This window comes from Saccopteryx bilineata, chromosome 8 (genome assembly GCF_036850765.1).
Source record: "Saccopteryx bilineata isolate mSacBil1 chromosome 8, mSacBil1_pri_phased_curated, whole genome shotgun sequence".
Classification (NCBI taxonomy): Eukaryota; Metazoa; Chordata; class Mammalia; order Chiroptera; family Emballonuridae; genus Saccopteryx; species Saccopteryx bilineata.
The window spans coordinates 629,157-654,889 of NC_089497.1; the positions used below are offsets into that span (position 1 = coordinate 629,157).

Below are 25,733 nucleotides of genomic sequence, written 5' to 3' on the forward strand. Positions count from 1 at the left end.
AGCGATGGAGTGTCCACCACGTGCACGGCCTCCCTCCCGCAGGCTGTGTCCGTGAACCCAGCGGGAGGCCGGGGGCTGGACGGTGTTCCAGCATGGCTCAGGATGCAGAGGGCCTTCGGAGGGAGCCCGAGGGAACCGTCACCTCACCTGCTAGCCCCCAGCTTCAGCCTGCCAGGGGCTGCCAGGTCACCTGCTGCTGCTTCCTCCCCTGGGGGCGCACAGAGGGACCCTGGAGAGTGCACATCCGCTGCCACAGTCGTGGGTCAGCAAGAACGAAGGCTCTGTGGGGTCATTCATGCCCACTGATTCCCCGAGGGTCACCTGAGCTGGCTGGGGCACAGCACACACCAAGGACAAGCTCCACCATGCAGGGTCCACACAGCAGAAAGGGCTGCCACGTGCCTTCCCTGAAATTCTTGCGCTCGTGGCTAAGAAGTGAGGGTGCACCGTGATTCAGGACCAAGCCTGGCAAGCACACCGGGCAGCTCCACGTGGCCCTGGGGAGAGTTTCCGGCACAGGGAAGGGGGAGGAAAGTCCGGCACAGCTGGTCTAGTGCACACCGCGCATTCCCTGCTGGACGCTCCTCACCGGGCAGGCCCACCCTGCCCCTCCCCTCCCCTCGCAGCTGACACCTGCAACCTCGTCCAGTCAAGCATCCTGGGCCGGCCATAGGCGTGCTGCACCCAGAGGCCTGGGAGGCTGTCTGTCCACAACCCCTTCCACAGCCCGGGCTCCCCTTTGCCTCGAGGGAGGAGTTCAACCTACAGCGTTAACTCCAGTGGGTCCTGTGGCCCCAGCCCAAGGCGAGACTTTCCCTGGGACCACATCCTTACTCCCCCACCCCACCCCACTGCAGACCACCCTCTCAATAAAACACACATGCTAAGCCCTCGCCTCAAGCTCTGCTTCTGGGAAGCCACCCTAAGAAGCTCGCTTTCGCCAAGACGGGGGCAGCCCACAGGACCCAGAGACCCTGGGACTTCAACCGCCAGGAGAGACCGAGCAGACAGCACCACATCTACCCAGGCAGAAGGGTGCCCGGATGCCGAACGCTTAGGAAGGCTTTGAAACGACAGAGAAAAACACGGGGGCTTTCATTGCTGCTGGTGGGTGGAAGAGAAGGGGTTGCCAAGGGGCCTACGAACCAGGTTTGAGCTTTGAGGGGGAAAAAACAAGTGATTGTATGGAAACCCAAACCGTGACTGATTGTGTTGCAGTTGAAGACTTACAGTGTTTCTCTTCTCTATTGCTCCAATTTTCTGTCACTTTATTTTTTTATAGTTCATTTTTTTTTTATTTATTCATTTTTTTAGAGAGGAGAGAGAGACAGAGAGGGAGAGAGAGGAGAGAGAGACAGAGAGAAAGAGGGGGGAGGAGCTGGAAGCATCAATTCCCATATGTGCCTTGACTGGGCAAGCCCAGGGTTTTGAACCAACGACCTCAGCATTTCCAGGTCGACGCTTTATCCACTGCGCCACCACAGGTCAGGCCTGTCACTTTTTTATATAAAGCATCCCTTAAAAAGGACTTGGCTCTGGACAGTTGGCTCAGTGGTAGAGTGTCAGCTTGGCGTGTGGAAGTCCCAGGTTCGACTCCCAGTCAGGGCACACAGGAGAAGCTTCCATCTGCTTCTCCACCCTCCACCTCTCCCCCTTCTCTCTCTATCTCTCTTCCCCTCCCACAGCCATGGCAGGATCGGTTCGAGCACATTAGCCCTGGGCACTGAGGATGGCTCCACGGAGCCTCCACCTCAGGTGCTAAAAATAGTTCGGTTGTAAGCATGACCCCAGATGGGCAGAGCATTGGACCCAGATGGGACATGCCGGGTTGATCCCGGTCAGGGTGCATGTGGGAGTCTGTCTATCTCCCCTCCTCTCACTTGGGAAAAAAAAAAAAAAGAGCTTCACAGAATACATTCTACAGAGTACTCTCAATAACACAAAATATCAGAAAAGCATCAAAAACGTGTCACATAACCAGCAACACTGGGTGCGACGGGAGGGAACAACCAGCCGGGCGAATCAGCCCAGGGCTGTCAGTTCCTGCACGGGGTGGGGCAGACCAGCACTCTCACAGGACATTGGGTGCCCCAAGTCCCTCGCCAAGGCTTACACCGAGATGTGGGCACGTGTGACTTCTCTGTGGTTCCTTGGCCCCCAAGGCGCCCCCGTAGTTGATGCTACAGCATCAAGAAAACAGGAAAGCGAACTGGTTCTTGGCTCAGGCGTGTGATGATGTCAGTCAGCTTGGAGCTGGGCCACGGATTCAAAGGATGAGCAGAATAACTGGACGGGTTCAGGAGAGTTTATACACGCTTTGTGTGTCATCACAGAGACCTGACAAGGAACTCCCTGGGTGAAGAAGGTGTCCCCCTCACCGGTGTCGGCTACTGCAGACCCTCAGCGTGTCTGCACGCCCTCCAAACCCAGTGCTGCAAGAATTGTTGAGACATGTAGCACCTGACTATTTAGTCAGGGGTGCTGATCTCTCTCCCCCTAAACTGGCAAATAAAACAACAGCAGCCAACCCACCAATAACTGTCCAGTGTGAATGAAGCAAAATTATACCTTTTTTTTTGTCCAATTGGCAAATGATAGACTTCTTGGTGTGCCACAGAGTTTTAGTAATTAGTTTATGCATGCCACAAGACAGAAGAAAGCTGAAAACCATTGAAGTTCTACACGATCAACAATAAAACCAGGAAGCGCGCTACTAGACATAAAGGAAACATTTTCAGTGCTTGATGGATGGAAGGTTTCCCTGTGAACTTAGAGGGGGGCTCACACCCCCCACAGCTCCTCTGAGGAGACCCGTAAGATGAGCAGTCACACACTTGCAATAAAAACCACGACTCGGAGCCAAAACCAGTCATCACGCACTTAATGCTTCCCTGATGCACCAGGGACTCAGAACTCCTCCTAAGAAGCAAGACAGGTAAATCAAAGTTACCCTGGTCCATCAGCTCCTTTCAGAAGAAAAGGCAGTTAGAAAAACAAACAAACAAAAAAAAGATTGTTACTTCAGGGGGGGAAAGGTGCCCCCACAGAATCTCAGAGGAAGTAAGGAGCACACACACACATATCCAAGAGGGACTCGTCTGTTTTCATAACCAGCCTCCTCTTTCTTGCCAACATACGAAGAGCACGGACAGCTTCAACCAGAGAGCGAGCGTGGGTCTCCCGCAAAGCGTGGACAAAACAGCTCCTCTCCCCACACGAGACAAGGCCCCAGACCCGGAGGAAGGTAGAAAACGTCAAGGGGAAGATCAGCTTCCGACAGCTGGCCTGAAACAGGACCCTGCCGGCACAGGGGACACAGGCCCAACGTGTCACTGGCCGACGGAGCACGTCCCTGTTTCGGGGGGCTGCGTTCGGGAAGTAAAAAGATGCAGGGAAGGAAGCACGCTGCCCTGGGCCCCCCACTTGCACTGAGGAACAGTCAAACAAACACACAACATGCTCGCACACACGCACACACACACTCTGTAATGTGATCCCGCCTTGTTAAGCCTTAACCCTGACCCAGCTTTGATGCTGGGAGAGAAGGGAGGAACGAAGGTGTCCATGCAGGGGGTTCCCCCTCCCTGTCATCTCTAGCAAAGTCCCCTTCTGAAGTGAGCGGGGCGCCTCCATCACACCAAGGGCCCTCTACATCTACACCCTGCCAGAAGGAGAAGCCTCATTCTTCTCCACCTGCAGGATGAACGGGCTGGCCCACATCCCCCTGCCCAGCCAGGACCCTAGCCAGGTCTCCCGGACAGGAGGAGGACAAACAGAGCCCTCTAGTTTCACTAGAATCTGTGCTTTCTCAGCTGGCATCCCCTACAAGGAGTGCAGAGCTCCGGAGTTCCGCTGGGAAGCCAGGAGGGCAGGGGTCACAAAAGGACTGAGTTTGGGACATCCTGGCCAGGTCCACCCTGGGACACCTGGGAGTGAATCACCAACCACTCACTCGGCTCATTTCAAACAGAGCCCTAGGGTTTCCTCCAAAGACCTTTCACCGCAGGTTTATGGTCCTCCCAAAGGTGCTGCGGGACTTGCTCCGACTCCCACACACGCCTCCCAGATGTCTGCACTGACCCAGTTCCCACGCCCGTGCGGCGCCCGGGGCCAGTCCCCCTCCTTCGCCTTGTCCACCTGCTCCCTGCAGTCCAGAACGAGAAGGCTACAGAGGCCGGTGCCGGGCCGGCAACTCCGGACAGTCCTGTCCCTGCAGGAGAGGTCCTGAGAGCGCCGTCGCGGCCCAGGCCCACGGGGCGGGCCCTCCTCCTCCTCCTGGACAACCCGCACACGCGCAGGTCACGCCGGCCGTGCCGTGGCGGGCTCCGTGCCCGCGGGGAAGCGCCATGCGCAGTGGCGGCCACCGGCGCGCACGCCGCTGGGTCACGCTGGGCCGGAGGGAGGCTGGGCCGGGCTGCCCGCCGCACCTGCCGCGCGGGCCTGCTGGGGGCGCCCCGCCTGTCCCTGTCCCCGTCCCCGCCCCGCTCCACGGCGCGCGTCGCCTCCCCCGCGCGCGGTGCACCTGCGGCGCCCGGCAACCCCCGCCCCGGGCCGCGGCCGCCCTCACCAGCGGTAGCAGCCCTCCGAGGCCTCCAGCGTGAAGTTAACGCGCGTGGTGCGCGTGAAAGGCAGCAGCACTTTGGGGATGTTGAGCTTGGCCGCCGCGGCCGTGGGGCCCAGCAGCAGCAGCAGCGCCGAGAGCGCGAGCAGCGCCCGCGCCAGCCCGCGGGCCCGCGCCGCCATCCTCGCCACCTTCGCCGCCGCGCTCCCCCCGCCGCCCGCCCCCCGCCCCCACCTCCGCGCGTCCCCGCCCCGCCCCGCGGCAGCCGGCCGGCCAGCAGGTGACAAGCGCGGGAGCCAGAGGGGCGGGGCGAGGCCGCTTCCTGGGCCTCTGCAGGGCGCGCAGCGCGGGAACCGGGGGACGCAGCGCGGGAACCGGGGGGGAGGGGGCGGGGGGCAGCTCCCGACGCCGCGCTCGCTCGCAGCCACGCGGGGCGGGGTGGGGGCTGCGGGGCGGACCCCCGGAACACGCGGTCGTGGCGTGAGACGAGCGCGCCCCGGGCCACGGCGAGCGGCGCGTGCCCGAGCCGCCGCAGCGGCTGGGAGCGATGGGGCGCGCGCCCGCGTGGGGAAGAGCCTGGACGCGGCGCGCGCGCCTGAGGGACACTGTGCACGACGCGGGCAGCCCTGAGCGGCTCTCTGGCTTCCACGCTCACACCCGCTGGTTTCAAACTATGCGGAGGACCCTGGCCGGTTGGTTCGTTGGCCAGTGGTAAAGCGTTGGCCTGGCGTGCAGGAGTCCCGGGTTCGATTCCCGGCCAGGGCACACAGGAGAAGCGCCCATTTTCTTCTCCACCCCTGCCCCTCTCCTTCCTCTCTGTCTCTCTCTTCCCCTCCCGCAGCCAAGGCTCCACTGGAGCAAAGTTGGCCCAGGCTCTGAGGATGGCTCCATGGCCTCTGCCTCAGGCGCTAGAATGGCTCTGGTTGCAACAGAGCAACGCCCCAGATGGGCAGAGCATCGCCCCCTGGTGAGCATGCCGGGTGGATCCTGGTCAGGCGCATGCAGGAGTCTGTCTGACTGCCTCCCCGTTTCCAACTTCAGAAAAATAGAAAAAAAAAGAAAACAAACTCTGTGGAGGCTCCGCGTGTCAACATGGAGCCTCCAGCCACCCCCGAGTGGTGTCCAGGCTCTGCTCAGCTCTCCTGGACGTGGACGGGGCGCACAGGACTTAACCCCATGCCCACTCCAACCTGGAGCTCAGTCCACACGCAGAGGGACAGCACCCAGGCAGTCTGGAGTGAGGAAGTGCCAATGTGGGCCTCATCCAAGACCCTGCCTCCCAGGAGAGAGACCCTGGGTTGTCTGCCAGGGGAAGGAGACGGGCGGGAGCACTGAGGGCCCAGTGGGCTCCAGGAAGTCGTTAGGGTCCCTGTTTCCCAGGAGGAAAGGGTTGAGTGGCCCAGAGATCACTCAGCCAACCGGGACAGCGCTGGGCTCCGATCCCAAAGCCCTTGTTTTAGGCATTGCACTCACTGTCTTCCAGAAGCCCTGGGGGGGGGGGGCTTACAAAGGGCAGATAGGGCGTCAGCACCCCCAGAGCACGGTCTCACCCTCACCCACCCCCAGAGCACGGTCTCACCCTCACCCACCCCCAGAGCACGGTCTCACCCTCACCCACCCCGAGAGAGGAAGTTCATCACTGAAGTCATCTGCATGCAGAGGTCCCTAGCAGGTTTTGTGTTCTGTGGTTTGTTGTTTTTTTGTCATGAATTGCTTGAAGGTGGGCCCAGCAGGCAGCAGGAGCACAGTGGTGGGGAGGTCAGGAAGGGCGCAGGGTGAGCAGGAAGTGTGTGCTGAACTGTAAGCAGGGAGGCACCCACGCTGTGGCCTGCGGCCTGCCCAGGAAGGAGAAGCTAGGTTTCTGGTTCTGCTGCAGAAGGCTTCTAGGAGGAGGGCAGCTGGGTGTAGACACCTCACTGGGCTTCAGAAAGGCCCAGATGGGTCTGAGCCTGCCCCTCGGGAGTCACTGGGGTTTTGGGTGGTGATCAGGGATGGCTTGGGGTCACCCTTAAAGCCAAAGGCAACACAGCCTACCACAGAGGGGCGTCTGTGAGGAAGTCTCTGGTTCCGGTTTGCCCACGTGTGCTGATTCATTGCACAGTCGGATGGTTTACCTTTTAAAAAGGCCGAAAAGGGCTCACAGTGAAGGTGAATCCTGCTGGCTGTCCCATCACCCAGGACCTCTTGGCGAGCAGTGTGAGTTTTCTGCTTGAGTGAGCTTCCAGAGAACATGTATGTGCACACACACACGTGGACACTTAGAAATCAAGACACAACTTGTGTGCCAGTTCCGCCACCTGAACCAGCAAACCAGAAGCCTCACCAGGCAGGGACATAAGTAAATAAAGGAGGCCCTGGCCTGTTCGTTCAGAAGTACAGTGTCGGCTGGGCATGTGGATGTCCTGGGTTCAATTCCCAGTCAGGGCACACAGGGCACACATAGGAGAAGTGCCCATCTGCTTCTCCACCCCTCCCCCCTCACTTCTCTCTCTCTTCCTCTCCTGCAGCCATGGCTCCATTGGAGCTAGTTGGCCTTGGGTGCTGAGGATGACTCCATGGCCTCTGCCTCAGGTGCTAAGAAGAACTCGATTGCTGAGCCACAGAGCAACACCCCAGATGGGCAGAGCATCACCCTGTCGGGCAGATAAAATATATTATGCTCACTTTGTTAAAGATGGCGCTGCCCACGTGGAAGCCCGTTGCCCAGGTGATTGCTTGGGATGGGCGTGATTGTATTAATGTGTGTTGGGGAGGGCTTTCACGCCAAAAGGTTTTAAAAGGAATCACGTTCTGGGAGAAGAGGGAGTACGTTCTAGGAGGAGCCCATGCTGTAGGAGAGCAGAGAAAGGCCACGTGGAGGAGAGGAAAAGCAGCCAAGATGGCGGAGTGTTGAAGGAGAAGCCAGTTTTTGCAGAATCTGTGTAGAGAGAAGGAGATGAGGAACAGAGGTGAATAAGGCTGGTGAGCTAGAAACCTTTGATTCTAGGAAACTCGGATAAGTCAGTAGCTTTGTGAGCACTGAATGAGTGGGTTTTGGAGCCCAGTGTGTGTTTTTACTTGCCTGCCGGGTGCAAGCTAGGATTAAAGCTGATGGCCCACCAGTTCTTGGCTCCATTGTTTCATTACCGTCTGACTGAATCTAATGCGAACCTACATGGGCCAGGCGGCTGTGATGGTGGCCGTGCCTACTGGCTTTACACACCCCTAGTGGGCTTGATGGGTGGATCCTGGTCTGGGTTCATGCTGGAGTCTGTCTCTCTGCCTCCTCTCCTCTCACCAAATAATAAAAACAGAAAGTAAATAAATGGGACCAGGCAGGACATTAGGGGACTGATGCCCTCTGACCCACTGGGTCTGGAGTCCCTGTGACCAACCATCTCTTTCCAGGTCTTTTGATGATTGAGGAAAAATCAGGAATGGGATCATAAGGAATGACATTAATTCATTGAAAACGAACATACACACTTCTGGACACTCATTCCAAAGCAATGGAAACTCACGTTCACACAAAAACCTGGGTACAATGTTCATAGCAACGTTAGCCCTCATAACCCAGAGCGGGAAACAGCACCGGCGTCTTTCCATGGGTGGTCGTTGGGACTGGGGTCCGGCCCCACCATGGAATACGACTCAGCAAGAAAGGAAGGAGCTGTGGTGATGTTCACGGCTCGGGAGGATCTGTGGGGCTGAGTGAAAAGCCACCCCAGGATGGGACATCCGGTGTAATTCCATCCATATAACGTTCTTTTTTTTTTTTAATTTTTTTTTAATATTTTATTTTTAACTTTATTCAGTTTTTGTTTGTTTGGTGTGTTCTTTTTTAGAGAGAGAGAAGGGAGAGGAGCAGAAAGCATCAACTCTCATATGTGCCTTGGCCTGGCAAGCCCAGGGTTTTGAACCGGCGACCTCAGCGTTCCCAGGTCGACACTTTATCCACTGCGCCACCACAGGTCAGGCCATATAACGTTCTTGAAGTGGCAGAATGACCACAATGGAGAGCAGATGAGAGACTGGCAGGGGGGAGGGCATGAGAAGCCCGGTGGTGGTGGAATGCCCGGTACCTCAGCCATATTGGTGGTGGTGCCCTGGTGACGATGCTGCCCTGTGGTTTTTGCAAGGTGTCACCGCTGGGCAACCTGGGTAAAAGGTGCCTGGAGGGCCTTCTTTGCTCACAAAAAATGAGGGGATCGGGGGATGTGCAGAGGTCCTCCAGGACTTCCAGCCTTTTGCAGAGTGCATTTGCACCAATGAAATACAAGCTGGTTTTGCATCTCACTCACTTGCATAATCGAACCACTTTCTCTGACTTGTCGTTTGCTTTTCTGATGCTCTTGTTTAATAAAGAAAACAAATGCTTCCTTTTTTTTATCTCTTCATATTCATTGTGAAATATCCCCTCATTTTTGTGAGCAGTCTGTATGATCTCTTACCACTGCCTCTGAATGTACAGCTGTCTCAGAAACTGAAGTGTGATCGCACAGACAGGAAGTGGACACACAAACAGGCCTCACGAAAGGATCCGGGTTGGACACAGCCTGCCGACCACCCGCGTGCTTAATTCAAGGCTGTCGGGGGAAAGTTCCTCGGCCAAACAATGACCGACGGGAAACAGCCAGGTGATGGACAGACATGTTCCCATTTGAGAGTTCCCCCTTGATGCTGCCCTGAAATACGTCCCCTGGACCCCTCGTTCCGCTTGCCTATGAACTGATCAGGGATGATTGTCTGGGGCAGAGCCAGGGGTTACCCCGCCTTTTCTACGGGGTCTGTGTCCAGCCCGGGACATTGACCTTCTTCTCTGAGTGTCAGATGCGTTAGCTGAGACTCGGGGAGGCAGTGGGCAGTGGTCTGAGCAGACCATTTGCCCCAGGGAGAGAGGTCCTCCGGGACGGGAGGGAGCCCGGGTTTGTGCGAGATGGCAGTCTACCTGACAGATAAAACGAGACAGGAAGACGTTTCCTGCGACTGTATCAGTGGCCCCCACATGTTCGCCGTTTCCTAGCCGCCCCCCAAACATCTCACGGCACCGGCTGCTCTGCCCTTCCAGTCCAGGATGTTTACATCCACGCATTTCAGAAGAGGACTTTGTAACTTCTGTCCCTCGAAAAACTGTGCGTTGCCAATGTAGACGTCACCGTAATATAAACACCACGAAACAAAGGGCCCACGTCAAGTTGGGAATAGATACCATCTCCGTCTCCCGCCCGCGTCTCAGAGCCCCAGGCCTGCGCTCACCATTCAGCCAGGGCAGGGGTCCCCAAACTACGGCCCCCGGGCTGCATGCGGCCCCCTGAGACCATTTATCCGGCCCCCGCCGCACTTCCGGAAGGGGCACCTCTTTCATTGGTGGTCAGTGAGAGGAGCATAGTTCCCATTAAAATACCGGTCAGGGCCCTGGCTGGTTGGCTCAGCGGTAGAGCGTCGGCCTAGCGTGCGGAGGACCCGGGTTCGATTCCCAGCCAGGGCACACAGGAGAAGCGCCCATTTGCTTCTCCACCCCTCCGCCGCGCTTTCCTCTCTCTGTCTCTCTCTTCCCCTCCCGCAGCCAAGGCTCCATTGGAGCAAAGATGGCCCGGGCGCTGGGCATGGCTCTGTGGCCTCTGCCCCAGGCGCTAGAGTGGCTCTGGTCGCAGCATGGCGACGCCCAGGATGGGCAGAGCATCGCCCCCTGGTGGGCAGAGCGTCGCCCCTGGTGGGCGTGCCGGGTGGATCCCGGTCGGGCGCATGCGGGAGTCTGTCTGACTGTCTCTTCCCGTTTCCAGCTTCAGAAAAATGCAAAAAAAAAATAAAAATAAAAATAAATAAATAAATAAAATAAAATACCGGTCAGTTTGTTGATTTAAATTTACTTGTTCTTTATTTTAAATATTGTTTTGTTCCCTTTTTTTTTTTTACTTTAAAATAAGATATGTGCAGTGTGCATAGGGATTTGTTCATAGTTTTTTTTATAGTCCGGCCCTCTAATGGTCTGAGGGACAGTGAACTGGCCCCCTGTGTAAAAAGTTTGGGGACCCCTGATCCAGGGGATGACCAGGCCCTCGACAAGGTCAAGACGTGGCCGCCCCAACCTGGGCCTCTCTGCTTGAACATTTGAGGGGAGGTTCAGAGAGTATTTAAAAGGCAAAGAGGTTTTTCTTAGTGGGATTGTCACATTAGAGCCTACCCCCCATGCCTTTGTAACGAATATAAATGTACATATTTTACGTTACAGCGGGGACTCTGAAACACGTGCAATGGTAGATGAGTATGAGGAAGGCCCGTGTGTGCCTTGTCTGTGCCTTGACCAGGCAAGCCCAGGGTTTCGAACCGGTAACCTCAGTGTCCCAGGTCAACACTCCATCCACTGCACCACCACAGGTCTATAATGGCTTTTTTTACCCTATAAATAACACTGGGTTTTTCCAACATAGTTAAAGTTTCATATTTCCACTATCGCATCAATATATTTGTTATTATTTATTAAATAATGGCAGATCATAGATTTATATCATACTGAAGCTGAGAGCAACCGACACACCTACTCAGCTTAAAGATGAGGAAACAGCTAGACATTAGTGACTTGTCAGGAGTTTCTAGAATTCAATTCTTTTTTTTAATATTTTTTTAAGTCTTTATTCATTTTAGAGAGGAGACAGAGAGGAGAGAGAGTGAAAGAGAGAGAGAGAGAAGGAGGGAGAAGCAGGAAGCATCAACTCCCATATGTGCCTTGACCGGGCAAGCCCAGGGTTTTGAACCGGGGACCTCAGCATTTCCAGGTTGACACCTTCCACTGAGCCACCACAGGTCAGGCGAATTCAATTCTTTTTTAGATTAATTAATTAAACTAGATTTCTTCCATGTGGTTACTTACTGTCTGACTAGATGAACTAATAAGCAGTATGACTTGGGTTTTTTCATAATTCACTTCATTGTGATTTCTATGATGGTTTCCGTTGGAAATAATTCAGCCACCCAGACCTGAGGCCAGTCCTGCTGCCTCCGCATCCAATCCCAGCGGGCGTCATTTCAGAACCAATCCCAGACTTCCTCTCGTCTCTGTTTCTGTGATACACATCTCTAATAGATAAGGATACTCTCGCCGCAATACTAATATCACATCTAAAAAACTGATAATGATTCCTCAGCCGTAAAGGAGCCAATGTTCAAATTTCCAACTGCCCCATAAACTCATCCCCCCCCCCACAGTTTGTGTCCTAAGAATTAAGATCTAAGTAAAATTCACACGTGGCAATTGGTTGGAATGAGCTTTTCACCTCGACGCCCCCCTCCGCCTCTCTCCCCGCCTTGCGATTTCTGTGTGGCCCTTTACCTTCTGATGAGATGTTCCGTTTTAGGGCACACCTGTGCTGAGCCCCGCTTCCTTCGTGCCACCCGCTTGCGGGCACGGCCACAGCAGCAGAGAACTCCCTGTTGCCTGAGGTCATGGACCCTGGACACCGTGGAAAGAGGGACCCACCAGGAACCTGGACACCATCTCTGAGCTGGAAAGGCCCGTGTTTGGAAAAATAAAAGTGAAAATCACCAGGGGCATTGGAATGGCTTCGGTCCTGGCAAGATATTTTCTAAAACGTTATCACGTGTACGATAACGGTGCCGTTTAGTGACAGAAATTGCTGGTTTTCGTCCGTGCTCAGACAGGCTGCCCGCCTGCAGGTCCCAGTTTCTGTCTGTGCCCTTCCCCTCGGGTCAGTTTTCTCGCTCCTCCCGTGCTCGCTGTCTGCCAGGGCCAGTGATGGCTCGTCTCGGCTTCCCGTGGGCCGCCGCGCCCTCTGTCCTCACCCCAGTTGCCAGGGGACAAACTGGGCGCAGCCCCACACGGTGAGGCCCACGTGTTAGCCCGTTAGCCCAGCTGGCGAAGCCTGGCACCGGCCACCCTGACTAGACACACAAGGGAGTCTTCAGAAATCACCAGGCCACCAGAACTGGACGAGGGCTGGTCTGATTCCTGATTTCTCAGGACGGCCCCAGCGTACCAGACAGCTCCACACCGGTGCCAGAGCGGTCAACACAAGTCACAGTGTACCCCTCGCTGGCTGGCCCTTCCGAACCTCCCAGACGCCTCTGGCCGAGATTCCAGACTCCTCAGTGTGGTCCTCGGGCCTTCCAGGTGTCCCGCTCACCGCACAGCGTCGTCTGTTACTTCTGCCGCCTGCACGCCCTGGACACACCTGCATACGTCACACCTCCAGTGACACACCTGGTGAGGGTCATTTTCTCACACTCCTCCTTTACAAGACAAAATTGCTTCAGTAATACACACTAAAGGCAATAGAATAATGGCTGAAAAAAAGATTTTTTTTTTGGTTGTATTTTTTTGAAGCTGGAAACGGGGAGGCAGTCAGACAGACTCCCGCATGCGCCCAACCAGGATCCACCCGGCATGCCCACCAGGGCACGATGCTCTGTCCATCTGGGGTGTTGCTCTGTTGTGACCAGAGCCATTCTAGTGCCTGAGGCAGAGGCCACAGAGCCATCCTCAGCGCCCGGGTCAACTTTGCCCCAGTGGAGCCTCGGCTGCGGGAGGGGAAGAGAGAGACAGAGAGGAAGGAGAGGGGGAGGGGTGGAGAAGCAGATGGGCGCCTCTCCTGTGTGCCCTGGCCGGGAACCGAACCCGGGTCCCCCGCACGCCAGGCCGATGCTCTACCACTGAGCCAACCGGCCAGGGCCATTTTTTATTTTTCAATTACAATTGACATACATTATTATATTTGTTTTGGGTGTGCAACTCAGTGATGGAACATTTCATACTTGCTAAGTGGTCGTCCTGCTAAGCCTCATGCCCACATGACACTCACGTAGTTGTTACAGTATCACGGACCGTCTTCCCCGTGACTGTTCTGTAACCACCAATCTGTATTTTGTGATCCCTTCACCTTTTCACCCCTCCCCCACTGACCCTCCCACCTGGCAGCTGTCAAAATGTCCTCTGTCTCCATGAGTCTGTTTCCGTTCTGCTTGTTCATTTATTTCGTTTTTTAGATTCAATTATTGATAAATAGGCATCTATTGCCATTTTGTTATGGAAGGAGGAGTCAGAGGCCCCTCCCCCTCCTCCACCGAGGAGGAAGGAGTGAGGAAGGGTGCAGGGGAGGGGGCCAGCAGGGTCACTGCTCCCCACAGTCCTCTGGAAAGGTGCATGAGGCCACTTGCTACACAGAGGAAGGAGTGAGGAAGGGTGCAGGGGAGGGGGCCAGCAGGGTCACTGCTCCCCACAGTTCTCTGGAAAGGTGCATGAGGCCACTTGCTACACAGAGAAAGGAAGATAGAACTTATCTGAAAACCCCTTCCTCCTCTTTTTCTTAAAAATTTTTAAGACCTTAATTTACAAATTCCAAGGCTTATTCTCTGACCTCACCTCAACTCACCCTCCCCTCCTGGAGTCATGGGAGTGATGTATATACCTCTAGACCAGGGGTCCCCAAACTTTTTACCCAGGGGGCCAGTTCACTGTCCCTCAGATTGTTGGAGGGCCGGACTATAAAAAAAACTATGAACAAATCCCTATGCACACTGCACATATCTTATTTTAAAGTAAAAAAACAAAACGGGAACAAATACAATATTTAAAATAAAGAACAAGTAAATTTAAATCAACAAACTGACCAGTATAGTATTTCAATGGGAACTATGCTCCTCTCACTGACCACCAATGAAAGAGGTGCCCCTTCCGGAAGTGCAGCGGGGGCCGGATAAATGGCCACAGAGGGCCACATGCGGCCCACGGGCCGTAGTTTGGGGACCCCTGCTCTAGACAAAGGGATCACAAGCCCCATGCATGAAAACCTATGTTCTGTAAAGCAGTGGTCCCCTACCCCCGGGCCGCAGATCGGTACTGGTCCGTGGCCATTTGGTACTGGTCCTCAGAGAAAGAATAAATAACTTACATTATTTCCGTTTTATTTATATTTAAGTCTGAACGATGTTTTATTTTTAAAAAATGACCAGATTCCCTCTGTTACATCCGTCTAAGACTCACTCTTGATGCTTGTCTCGGTCACGTGATGCATTTATCCGTCCCACCCTAAAGGCTGGTCCGTGAAAATATTTTCTGACATTAAACCGGTCCATGGCCCAAAAAAGGTTGGGGACCACTGGCGTGCAGGGTCTATAAGATGTAAGAAAGCTGACTTTGGGGAGCATGTGTTTGGTTGCCTTGGGGGTCACAGGCTCCCCGGCTGAATCAATCCTACTTCCTTCGAGTTGTCTGGGCGTTTTTGTCCTCCTTTGATTCCTGCAATACAATTGTTTATAGTTTTTTCTTTTTACCCCCTTTTTCTTTTCTTTTCTTTTTTTTTTTTTTTTGTATTTTTCTGAAACTGGAAACGGGGAGAGACAGTCAGACAGACTCTCGCATGCGCCCAACCGGGATCCACCCGGCACGCCCACTAGGGGCTACGCTCTGCCCACCGGGGGGCGATGCTCTGCCCCTCCGGGGGGTCACTCTGTTGCAACCAGAGCCACTCCAGCGCCTGGGGCAGAGGCCAAGGAGCCATCCCTAGCGCCCGGGCCATCTTTGCTTCAATGGAGCCTCGGCTGTGGGAGGGGAAGAGAGAGACAGAGAGGAAGGAGAGGGGGAGGGGTGGAGAAGCAAATGGGCACTTCTGTGTGCCTTGGCCAGGAATCGAACCCGGGACTTCTGCACGCCAGGCCGACGCTCTACCACTGAGCCAACCGGCCAGGGCCCCCTTTTTCTTTTTAAAGACGACCTTTTACTATTTCTTGTCATGCTAGTTCAGTGTGGATGAGCTAACTCCTTTAGCTTTTCCTTGTCTGAGAAGCTCTGTGTCTGTCCTTTGATTCTAAACGACAGCCTTGCTGGGTAGAGTGGTCTTGGTTGTGGGTCCCTGCTTCCCATCACTTTGAATATTTCTTGCCAAGCCCTCTGGCATGCGGAAGGTCCTGGACACGGACATGCAGGGCCAGCCCCCACACGGAAGTGACTGCTCACCTTCCTGGTCACCAGCCCTGATCCAAGCCTGCGGGGAGCCCACTGGGTCACCTCATTAGGACAAAAGACACTTCTGTCACTCAGGGGACCCCAAGGGGGTTCAGGAACCCTGCGGGGAACCAGGCCAAAGACCAAATCCTGGGACAAAAGATGCTCCGAGGACTCTTGGAACTTTGGAAATAGGAGGAGTTTCAGAAGCTTGTGCCAGGAACTAGGGACAGAGACCCAGACAGACTTTATCTTATTTTCTATTACTTTTCAGTAGCTAAGTGAAACCACCTCCGTTTCACAGATCTGGACAGTGGCTTCTGAAAGGTCACATGGCCCCTTGGTTGAGATCCGGGATGTTGCTCCAGAAATGCCCGATGACAGAGTTTTTAAAGCTTAGAATTCTTGTTTGTTTCTATTCACTCTGAGTGTGAGAGAGCCGTGGACACAGGCGCAGGGCCGGCTGCATCATTTCTTTCTACACTAACTAGTCTCAGGGTTTATTGGCTGTTGTTGGTTTTATTTAATTTATTTGTTTTTGTCTAGAGTGAACTCAGGGATACTCTGACCCCAGGTTATTAGACATGAATAATAATAATAATAATAATAATATAATCAAAGTGTGCGGGGGCTGCCACACAGCAGTCTCTTGTTGCTGACTGTCCATCTCTGACCCTGTGCTGGGAGGAAGCGTTTGCCTGTCACAGAGCTGAGGGTGCCCGTCAGCAGGGGCGGGCTGTGGTTAGACGCTACAGAGCTGCCACAGGTCCAGGACAGGCGTAGAGGGTACATCAGGCTCCTCTCCTCCCAGCAGGAGACAACCACACCCTCTGCGTGCACTCCGCTCTTAACGTTTTCAGAGGCTGTTTTCTTCTGTGATCTTTCCACCTCTCTAAGAATCAAACCACGGACGTAGCGACGGGGAGAGTGCTTTCACGAGGCCCAGCAGATGCGTACCTCTACTGTCCTTCCTCGGGGACAGAGGAGGCCTACAGCCCACAGACGCACAGCCACGTACCTCTCCTGTCCTTCCTCGGGGACAGAGGAGCCCCACAGCCCACAGACGCACAGCCACGTACCTCTACTGTCCTTCCTCGGGGACAGAGGAGGCCTACAGCCCACAGACGCACAGCCACGTACCTCTACTGTCCTTCCTCAGGGACAGAGGAGCCCCACAGCCCAGAGAAGCACGGCCACGTGCCTCTCCTGTCCTTCCTCGGGGACAGAGGAGGCCTACAGCCCACAGACGCACAGCCACGTACCTCTATTGTCCTTCCTCGGGGACAGAGGAGGCCTACAGCCCACAGACGCACAGCCACGTACCTCTACTGTCCTTCCTCGGGGACAGAGGAGCCCCACAGCCCAGAGAAGCACAGCCACGTACCTCTCCTGTCCTTCCTCGGGGACAGAGGAGCCCCACAGCCCAGAGACGCACAGCCACGTACCTCTATTGTCCTTCCTCGGGGACAGAGGAGGCCTACAGCCCAGAGACGCACAGCCACGTACCTCTCCTGTCCTTCCTCGGGGACAGAGGAGGCCTACAGCCCAGAGACGCACGGCCACGTACCTCTACTGTCCTTCCTTGGGGACAGAGGAGGCCTACAGCCCAGAGACGCACTGCCACGTACCTCTACTGTCCTTCCTCGGGGACAGAGGACCCACAGCCCAGAGAAGCACAGCCACGTACCTCTGCTGTCCTTCCTCGGGGACAGAGGAGCCCACAGCCCAGAGACGCACGGCCACGTACCTCTGCTGTCCTTCCTCGGGGACAGAGGAGCCCCACAGCCCACAGACGCACGGCCACGTACCTCTGCTGTCCTTCCTCGGGGACAGAGGAGCCCACAGCCCACAGACGCACAGCCACGTACCTCTGCTGTCCTTCCTCGGGGACAGAGGAGCCCACAGCCCAGAGAAGCACAGCCACGCGCCCGCAGCCCGCAGAGCTGGATGGAGACCTCGCCCCCCATGGGTGTTTTCCCGTACTTGAGGGCTGGTGTGGACGTGCAATTAGAACACCCTCTCCTTACTCCTGAGAGGAATACAGTTTTGTTTGTTGGTTTAATTATTTTTATTTTTCAGACAGGGAAATGGAGTAGTCCTGTTTAAAATACCTTTCAAGTCTTTAGACCGATCAATGCCCAGAAAGTTATAGTTTGTGAACAATAATCATTTAAAAAACCCCAAACCAAACCCATGCTAGCTTAGGTAGAACATACTAGCTTCTTGAAGATTGCCCGTGACATGCTGGTTTGAACATGAGCAATAGGGTTTGACTGTGAGTACAGACAAGTTATCGTCCTGACTTTGTCAGGAGAGCCTCCAGGGACAAAGGACTCATTGCCACGGAAGCCAGTCCCATCTCTCATTCTGCTCCGTGTCGATCCAACCTCTGCCTTCCATCCATCGATCTGAATTTACCCCTCAGGAACCACACAGGTCAGGGGACCTCACAGGTCAGGAGACCACACAGGTCAGGAGATCACACAGGTCACACAGGTCAGGAGACCACACAGGTCAGGGGACCACACAGGTCAGGAGACCACACAGGTCAGGGGACCTCACAGGTCAGGAGACCACACAGGTCAGGGGACCACACAGGTCAGGAGACCTCACAGGTCTGGGGACCACACAGGTCAGGAGATCACACAGGTCAGGAGACCTCACAGGTCAGGAGAGCACACAGGTCAGGAGAGCAAACAAGTCAGGGGACCTCACAGGTCAGGAGACCACACAGGTCAGGGGACCACACAGGTCAGGAGATCACACAGGTCAGGGACCACACAGGTCAGGAGACCTCACAGGTCAGGAGATCACACAGGTCACACAGGTCAGGAGAGCACACAGGTCAGGAGATCACACAGGTCAGGTGACCACACAGGTCAGGAGACCTCACAGGTCAGGAGACCACACAGGTCAGGGGACCACACAGGTTAGGAGATCACACCGGTCAGGGGACCACACAGGTCAGGAGACCACACAGGTCAGGAGAGCACACAGGTCAGGGGACCTCACAGGTCAGGGGACCACACAGGTCAGGGGACCACACAGGTCAGGAGATCACACAGGTCAGGAGATCACACAGGTCAGGAGACCTCACAGGTCAGGAGAGCACACAGGTCAGGGGACCTCACAGGTCAGGGGACCACACAGGTCAGGGGACCACACAGGTCAGGAGACCACACAGGTCAGGAGATCACACAGGTCAGGAGATCACACAGGTCAGGAGACCTCACAGGTCAGGAGAGCACACAGGTCAGGGGACCTCACAGGTCAGGGGACCACACAGGTCAGGAGAGCACACAGGTCAGGCGACCTCACAGGTCAGGAGATCACACAGGTCACACAGGTCAGGAGACCACACAGGTCAGGGGACCACACAGGTCAGGAGACCACACAGGTCAGGGGACCTCACAGGTCAGGAGACCACACAGGTCAGGAGACCTCACAGGTCAGGAGAGCACACAGGTCAGGAGAGCACACAGGTCAGGGGACCTCACAGGTCAGGGGACCACACAGGTCAGGGGACCACACAGGTCAGGAGATCACACAGGTCAGGAGATCACACAGGTCAGGGGACCTCACAGGTCAGGAGACCTCACAGGTCAGGAGATCACACAGGTCAGGAGACCTCACAGGTCAGGAGAGCACACAGGTCAGGGGACCACACAGGTCAGGGGATCACACAGGTCAGGAGAGCACACAGGTCAGGAGACCTCACAGGTCAGGAGAGCACACAGGTCAGGAGACCTCACAGGTCAGGGGACCACACAGGTCAGGAGAGCACACAGGTCAGGGGACCTCACAGGTCAGGGGACCACACAGGTCAGGAGAGCACACAGGTCAGGAGAACACACAGGTCAGGCGACCTCACAGGTCAGAAGATCACACAGGTCACACAGGTCAGGAGACCTCACAGGTCAGGAGAGCACACAGGTCAGGAGACCACACAGGTCAGGAGACCACACAGGTCAGGAGATCACACAGGTCACACAGGTCAGGAGACCACACAGGTCAGGGGACCACACAGGTCAGGGGACCTCACAGGTCAGGAGACCACACAGGTCAGGGGACCACACAGGTCAGGAGACCTCACAGGTCAGAGGACCACACAGGTCAGGAGATCACACAGGTCAGGAGAGCACACAGGTCAGGGGACCTCACAGGTCAGGGGACCACACAGGTCAGGGGACCACACAGGTCAGGAGACCACACAGGTCAGGAGATCACACAGGTCAGGAGACCTCACAGGTCAGGGGACCACACAGGTCAGGAGAGCACACAGGTCAGGGGACCACACAGGTCAGGGGAGCACACAGGTCAGGGGACCTCACAGGTCAGGGACCACACAGGTCAGGGGACCTCACAGGTCAGGGGACCACACAGGTCAGGAGATCACACAGGTCAGGAGACCTCACAGGTCAGGGGACCACACAGGTCAGGAGAGCACACAGGTCAGGGGACCACACAGGTCAGGGGAGCACACAGGTCAGGGGACCACACAGGTCAGGAGACCTCACAGGTCAGGAGAGCACACAGGTCAGGAGACCACACAGGTCAGGAGATCACACAGGTCAGGGGACCACACAGGTCAGGGGACCTCACAGGTCAGGGGACCTCACAGGTCAGGGGACCACACAGGTCAGGAGACCTCACAGGTCAGGGGACCTCACAGGTCAGGAGAGCACACAGGTCAGGAGATCACACAGGTCAGGGGACCTCACAGGTCAGGGGACCACACAGGTCAGGGGACCACACAGGTCAGGAGATCACACCGGTCAGGGGACCACACAGGTCAGGAGACCACACAGGTCAGGAGAGCACACAGGTCAGGGGACCTCACAGGTCAGGGGACCACACAGGTCAGGGGACCACACAGGTCAGGAGATCACACAGGTCAGGAGATCACACAGGTCAGGAGACCTCACAGGTCAGGAGAGCACACAGGTCAGGGGACCTCACAGGTCAGGGGACCACACAGGTCAGGGGACCACACAGGTCAGGAGACCACACAGGTCAGGAGATCACACAGGTCAGGAGATCACACAGGTCAGGAGACCTCACAGGTCAGGAGAGCACACAGGTCAGGGGACCTCACAGGTCAGGGGACCACACAGGTCAGGAGAGCACACAGGTCAGGCGACCTCACAGGTCAGGAGATCACACAGGTCACACAGGTCAGGGGACCACACAGGTCAGGGGACCACACAGGTCAGGAGACCACACAGGTCAGGGGACCTCACAGGTCAGGAGACCACACAGGTCAGGAGACCTCACAGGTCAGGAGAGCACACAGGTCAGGAGAGCACACAGGTCAGGGGACCTCACAGGTCAGGGGACCACACAGGTCAGGGGACCACACAGGTCAGGGGACCACACAGGTCAGGAGATCACACAGGTCAGGAGATCACACAGGTCAGGGGACCTCACAGGTCAGGAGAGCACACAGGTCAGGAGACCTCACAGGTCAGGAGATCACACAGGTCAGGAGACCACACAGGTCAGGAGAGCACACAGGTCAGGGGACCACACAGGTCAGGGGATCACACAGGTCAGGAGAGCACACAGGTTAGGAGACCTCACAGGTCAGGAGAGCACACAGGTCAGGAGACCACACAGGTCAGGAGAGCACACAGGTCAGGAGACCTCACAGGTCAGGGGACCACACAGGTCAGGAGAGCACACAGGTCAGGGGACCTCACAGGTCAGGGGACCACACAGGTCAGGAGAGCACACAGGTCAGGCGACCTCACAGGTCAGGAGATCACACAGGTCACACAGGTCAGGAGACCTCACAGGTCAGGAGAGCACACAGGTCAGGAGACCACACAGGTCAGGAGACCACACAGGTCAGGAGATCACACAGGTCACACAGGTCAGGAGACCACACAGGTCAGGGGACCACACAGGTCAGGGGACCTCACAGGTCAGGAGACCACACAGGTCAGGGGACCACACAGGTCAGGAGACCTCACAGGTCAGGGGACCACACAGGTCAGGAGATCACACAGGTCAGGAGAGCACACAGGTCAGGGGACCTCACAGGTCAGGGGACCACACAGGTCAGGGGACCTCACAGGTCAGGAGACCACACAGGTCAGGAGATCACACAGGTCAGGAGACCTCACAGGTCAGGGGACCACACAGGTCAGGAGAGCACACAGGTCAGGGGACCACACAGGTCAGGGGAGCACACAGGTCAGGGGACCTCACAGGTCAGGGGACCACACAGGTCAGGGGACCTCACAGGTCAGGGGACCACACAGGTCAGGGGACCACACAGGTCAGGGGACCACACAGGTCAGGAGACCTCACAGGTCAGGGGACCACACAGGTCAGGAGAGCACACAGGTCAGGGGACCACACAGGTCAGGGGAGCACACAGGTCAGGGGACCACACAGGTCAGGAGACCTCACAGGTCAGGAGAGCACACAGGTCAGGAGACCACACAGGTCAGGAGATCACACAGGTCAGGGGACCACACAGGTCAGGGGACCTCACAGGTCAGGGGACCTCACAGGTCAGGGGACCACACAGGTCAGGAGACCTCACAGGTCAGGGGACCTCACAGGTCAGGAGAGCACACAGGTCAGGAGATCACACAGGTCAGGGGACCTCACAGGTCAGGGGACCACACAGGTCAGGGGATCACACAGGTCAGGAGACCACACAGGTCAGGGGACCACACAGGTCAGGGGACCTCACAGGTCAGGGGACCACACAGGTCAGGGGACCACACAGGTCAGGAGACCTCACAGGTCAGGGGACCACACAGGTCAGGGGACCACACAGGTCAGGAGATCACACAGGTCAGGGGACCACACATGTCAGGGGATCACACAGGTCAGGAGACCTCACAGGTCAGGGGACCTCACAGGTCAGGGGACCACACAGGACAGGAGATCACACAGGTCAGGGGACCTCACAGGTCAGGAGACCTCACAGGTCAAGGGACTACACAGGTCAGGGGACCACACAGGTCAGGGGACCACACAGGTCAGGGGATCACACAGGTCAGGGGACCACACAGGTCAGGAGATCACACAGGTCAGGGGACCACACAGGTCAGGGGACCACACAGGTCAGGAGATCACACAGGTCAGGGGACCTCACAGGTCAGGAGACCTCACAGGTCAGGGGACCACACAGGTCAGGAGATCACACAGGTCAGGGGACCACACAGGTCAGGAGAGCACACAGGTCAGGAGAGCTCACAGGTCAGGAGATCACACAGGTCAGGGGACCTCACAGGTCAGGGGACCTCACAGGTCAGGAGACCTCACAGGTCAGGAGAGCACACAGGTCAGGGGACCACACAGGTCAGGGGACCTCACAGGTCAGGGGACCACACAGGTCAGGGGACCTCACAGGTCAGGAGACCACACAGGTCAGGGGACCACACAGGTCAGGAGACCACACAGGTCAGGGGACCTCACAGGTCAGGAGACCACACAGGTCAGGGGACCACACAGGTCAGGAGAGCACACAGGTCAGGAGACCTCACAGTCAGGAGACCACACAGGTCAGGAGAGCACACAGGTCAGGAGAGCACACAGGTCAGGAGACCTCACAGGTCAGGGGACCACACAGGTCAGGAGAGCACACAGGTCAGGAGAGCACACAGGTCAGGGGACCTCACAGGTCAGGAGACCTCACAGGTCAGGGGACCTCACAGGTCAGGGGACCTCACAGTCAGGAGACCACACAGGTCAGGAGAGCACACAGGTCAGGAGACCACACAGGTCAGGAGACCTCACAGGTCAGGGGACCACACAGGTCAGGGGACCACACAGGTCAGGAGAGCACACAGGTCAGGGGACCACACAGGTCAGGAGAGCACACAGGTCAGGAGACCTCACAGGTCAGGGGACCACACAGGTCAGGGGACCACACAGGTCAGGAGACCACACAGGTCAGGAGAGCACACAGGTCAGGGGACCACACAGGTCAGGAGACCTCACAGGTCAGGGGACCACACAGGTCAGGAGAGCACACAGGTCAGGGGACCACACAGGTCAGGAGAGCACACAGGTCAGGAGACCTCACAGGTCAGGGGACCACACAGGTCAGGGGACCACACAGGTCAGGGGACCTCACAGGTCAGGGGACCACACGGGCTGCCCCAGCTCTGCCCCACCCCCAGCACTGCTTGTCCTCTGCCTGGGGACAGGCGCCCGGTCACAGCGGACCCTGGAACCAGACCGTCTGCATGCGGGTCCCTGTGCTCTCACTCACGACTGCAGAACCTTGACCAAGGCATGACCTCCACAGGCGTTCTGTCCTGAGGGAGTTGATGAGGCACCTTTGTTCTTCTCCCGTGCAACGGCGTCGAGCTGTCGGTCCAAGTTCTCCGCAGAACAGAGCCAGCAGGAGACGCCTGCGTGTGGGTACGTGTGCGCGTGTGTGTGCGCGTGTGTGGGTGGGTACGTGTGTGCGTGTGTGCGTGTGGGTACGTGTGCGCGTGTGTGTGCGTGTGGGTACGTGTGTGCGTGTGTGTGCGTGTGTGTGCGTGTGTGCGTGTGGGTACGTGTGTGCGTGTGTGCGTGTAAGAGATTTATGATAACAGATGACTGGCATCATTATGGAGGCTGACAAACCCCAAGATCGGGGCCAGCAAGCTGGAGACCAGGGGGAGGCAGGGCAGAGTCCTTGTTTGTGACTGAAGGTCTGAGACACAGGGGAGCCCAGGACGTGTGCGGTGAGGCGAGCGAAGTCCCTCCTCCCTGGCCGTTCTGCTCCTCGGGGTGTCCATCTGCTGCACCCACATCAGGGAGGGAAATCTCAGTCTATCTATCCAGATGTTCACTTCATCCACAAACACACACTCTCGCAGACGTCAGATTAACGACACCAGAACTTCAGTTAGTGTCAGGCTGACTCTAATGATCAACCTTCGGAAGAGCTACCAGTTTCCTCTAAGCACTGGGGAAAGCTGTCAAACTTCTGTGGAGAAAATAAGTTACTTACACAATTTCCTCAGCACTTAGAGGAGGGGAAGTGCTTCCCTACTGGTTTGGTTGTTTGTTTGTTTCAGAGAAAGAGAGAGAGAGAGAGGAACATCGAGGTGCTCCTGTATGAGCCCTGACTGGAGAATTGAACCAGCAACCTGTGCTTTGGGATGATGCTCCAACCAACTGAGCTTTGCAGTCAGGGTTTAATTCATATTGATTTTTAGAGAGACAGAGAGAGGAAGGGAGAGAGAGGGGAGGGGGATGGAAGCATTCATCTGTTCTTCCACTCGATTGTGTGTTCTTTGGTTGCTTTCCCTGTGTGCCCTGACTGGGGACTGAACTCCCAAACTTGTCATTTCGGGACGACGCTCTTCACCAACTGAGCTAACCCACCAGGGCCTCCCTACTCTTTCTGATACCAAACTTTGACAAAGACATCACAGGAAAAGAAAATTTCACGTCACAATCCCTCTTAAGTAAAAACATAGCAAACCGGCCACAGTATCTTACGAAATAGGATCCCGGGGCGTGTCCCAGGGACGCAAGCTCGCTTTAACATGGAAGACTCGGTATCCATCGGCACAGCAGCAAGATTAAAAGGGAAAGACTTTAGGGCCATCTCATCAAGACAGGAACAGCCTAAGCCTTGGTCAACACCCATCTGTGGTAACAACTTTCAGCCGAGGAGGAAGAAGAGGGACCTTCAATCTACCCAAGTGCATCTATAAGATGGACATAGCTCACGACGGGCTTGTTGGTGAAATGTGGACAGCTCCCTCCCTGTCGGCCACAGGGCAACGGTGTCTAATGGCACCACGTCCCTCCCTCCAACATCGTAGGACAGCTAGGTGACAGGCAGAACACGCAAAGAAGGAAACGAAGCCGTTTCTATCCACAGGCAATGTGACCCTGTAGATCGGAAGTCCGAAGATCGCTTCTCAGCCTTTCGACTCAGATCAAGTGTAGAAAACCCGAAGAATCTTACCAAACAAAAACAAGAAGCACCTACAAAGACTAGTAAGTGAATCCAGCCAGGTCGCAGGATACAAGGTCAGTATATTAAACTTGTGTTTACAGAGACTAGAAACAGGCAATTAGAAAAGAATTTAAAAGGATGCCATTTATAACGGCATCAAAACAGCAAATATTTAGAGAGAAACTTAATGAAATAAGTGCATCATCTCTACACTGAAAACCACAAAACAATCCTGAAAGAATTAAAATTTTAAACAAATGGCCAGATATACTATGTTTATGGATTAGGGGACTGAGTATTTTTATGATACT

General features: G+C 55.8%; 1 protein-coding gene across 2 annotated transcripts in view; it reads right to left on the reverse strand.

Annotated features, from left to right (window-relative positions):
- Positions 1 to 4,773, reverse strand: part of NUP210 (nucleoporin 210) — a 97,131-nt gene extending 92,358 nt beyond the window's left edge. For both annotated transcript variants that reach the window (XM_066241767.1, XM_066241766.1), the window contains exon 1: positions 4,568 to 4,773. In XM_066241767.1, the coding sequence (XP_066097864.1) occupies positions 4,568 to 4,743 (176 nt within the window). In that variant the 5' untranslated portion in view covers positions 4,744 to 4,773. The remainder of the gene's footprint in view (positions 1 to 4,567) is intronic.
- Between the last annotated feature and the right edge of the window lie 20,960 nt (positions 4,774 to 25,733).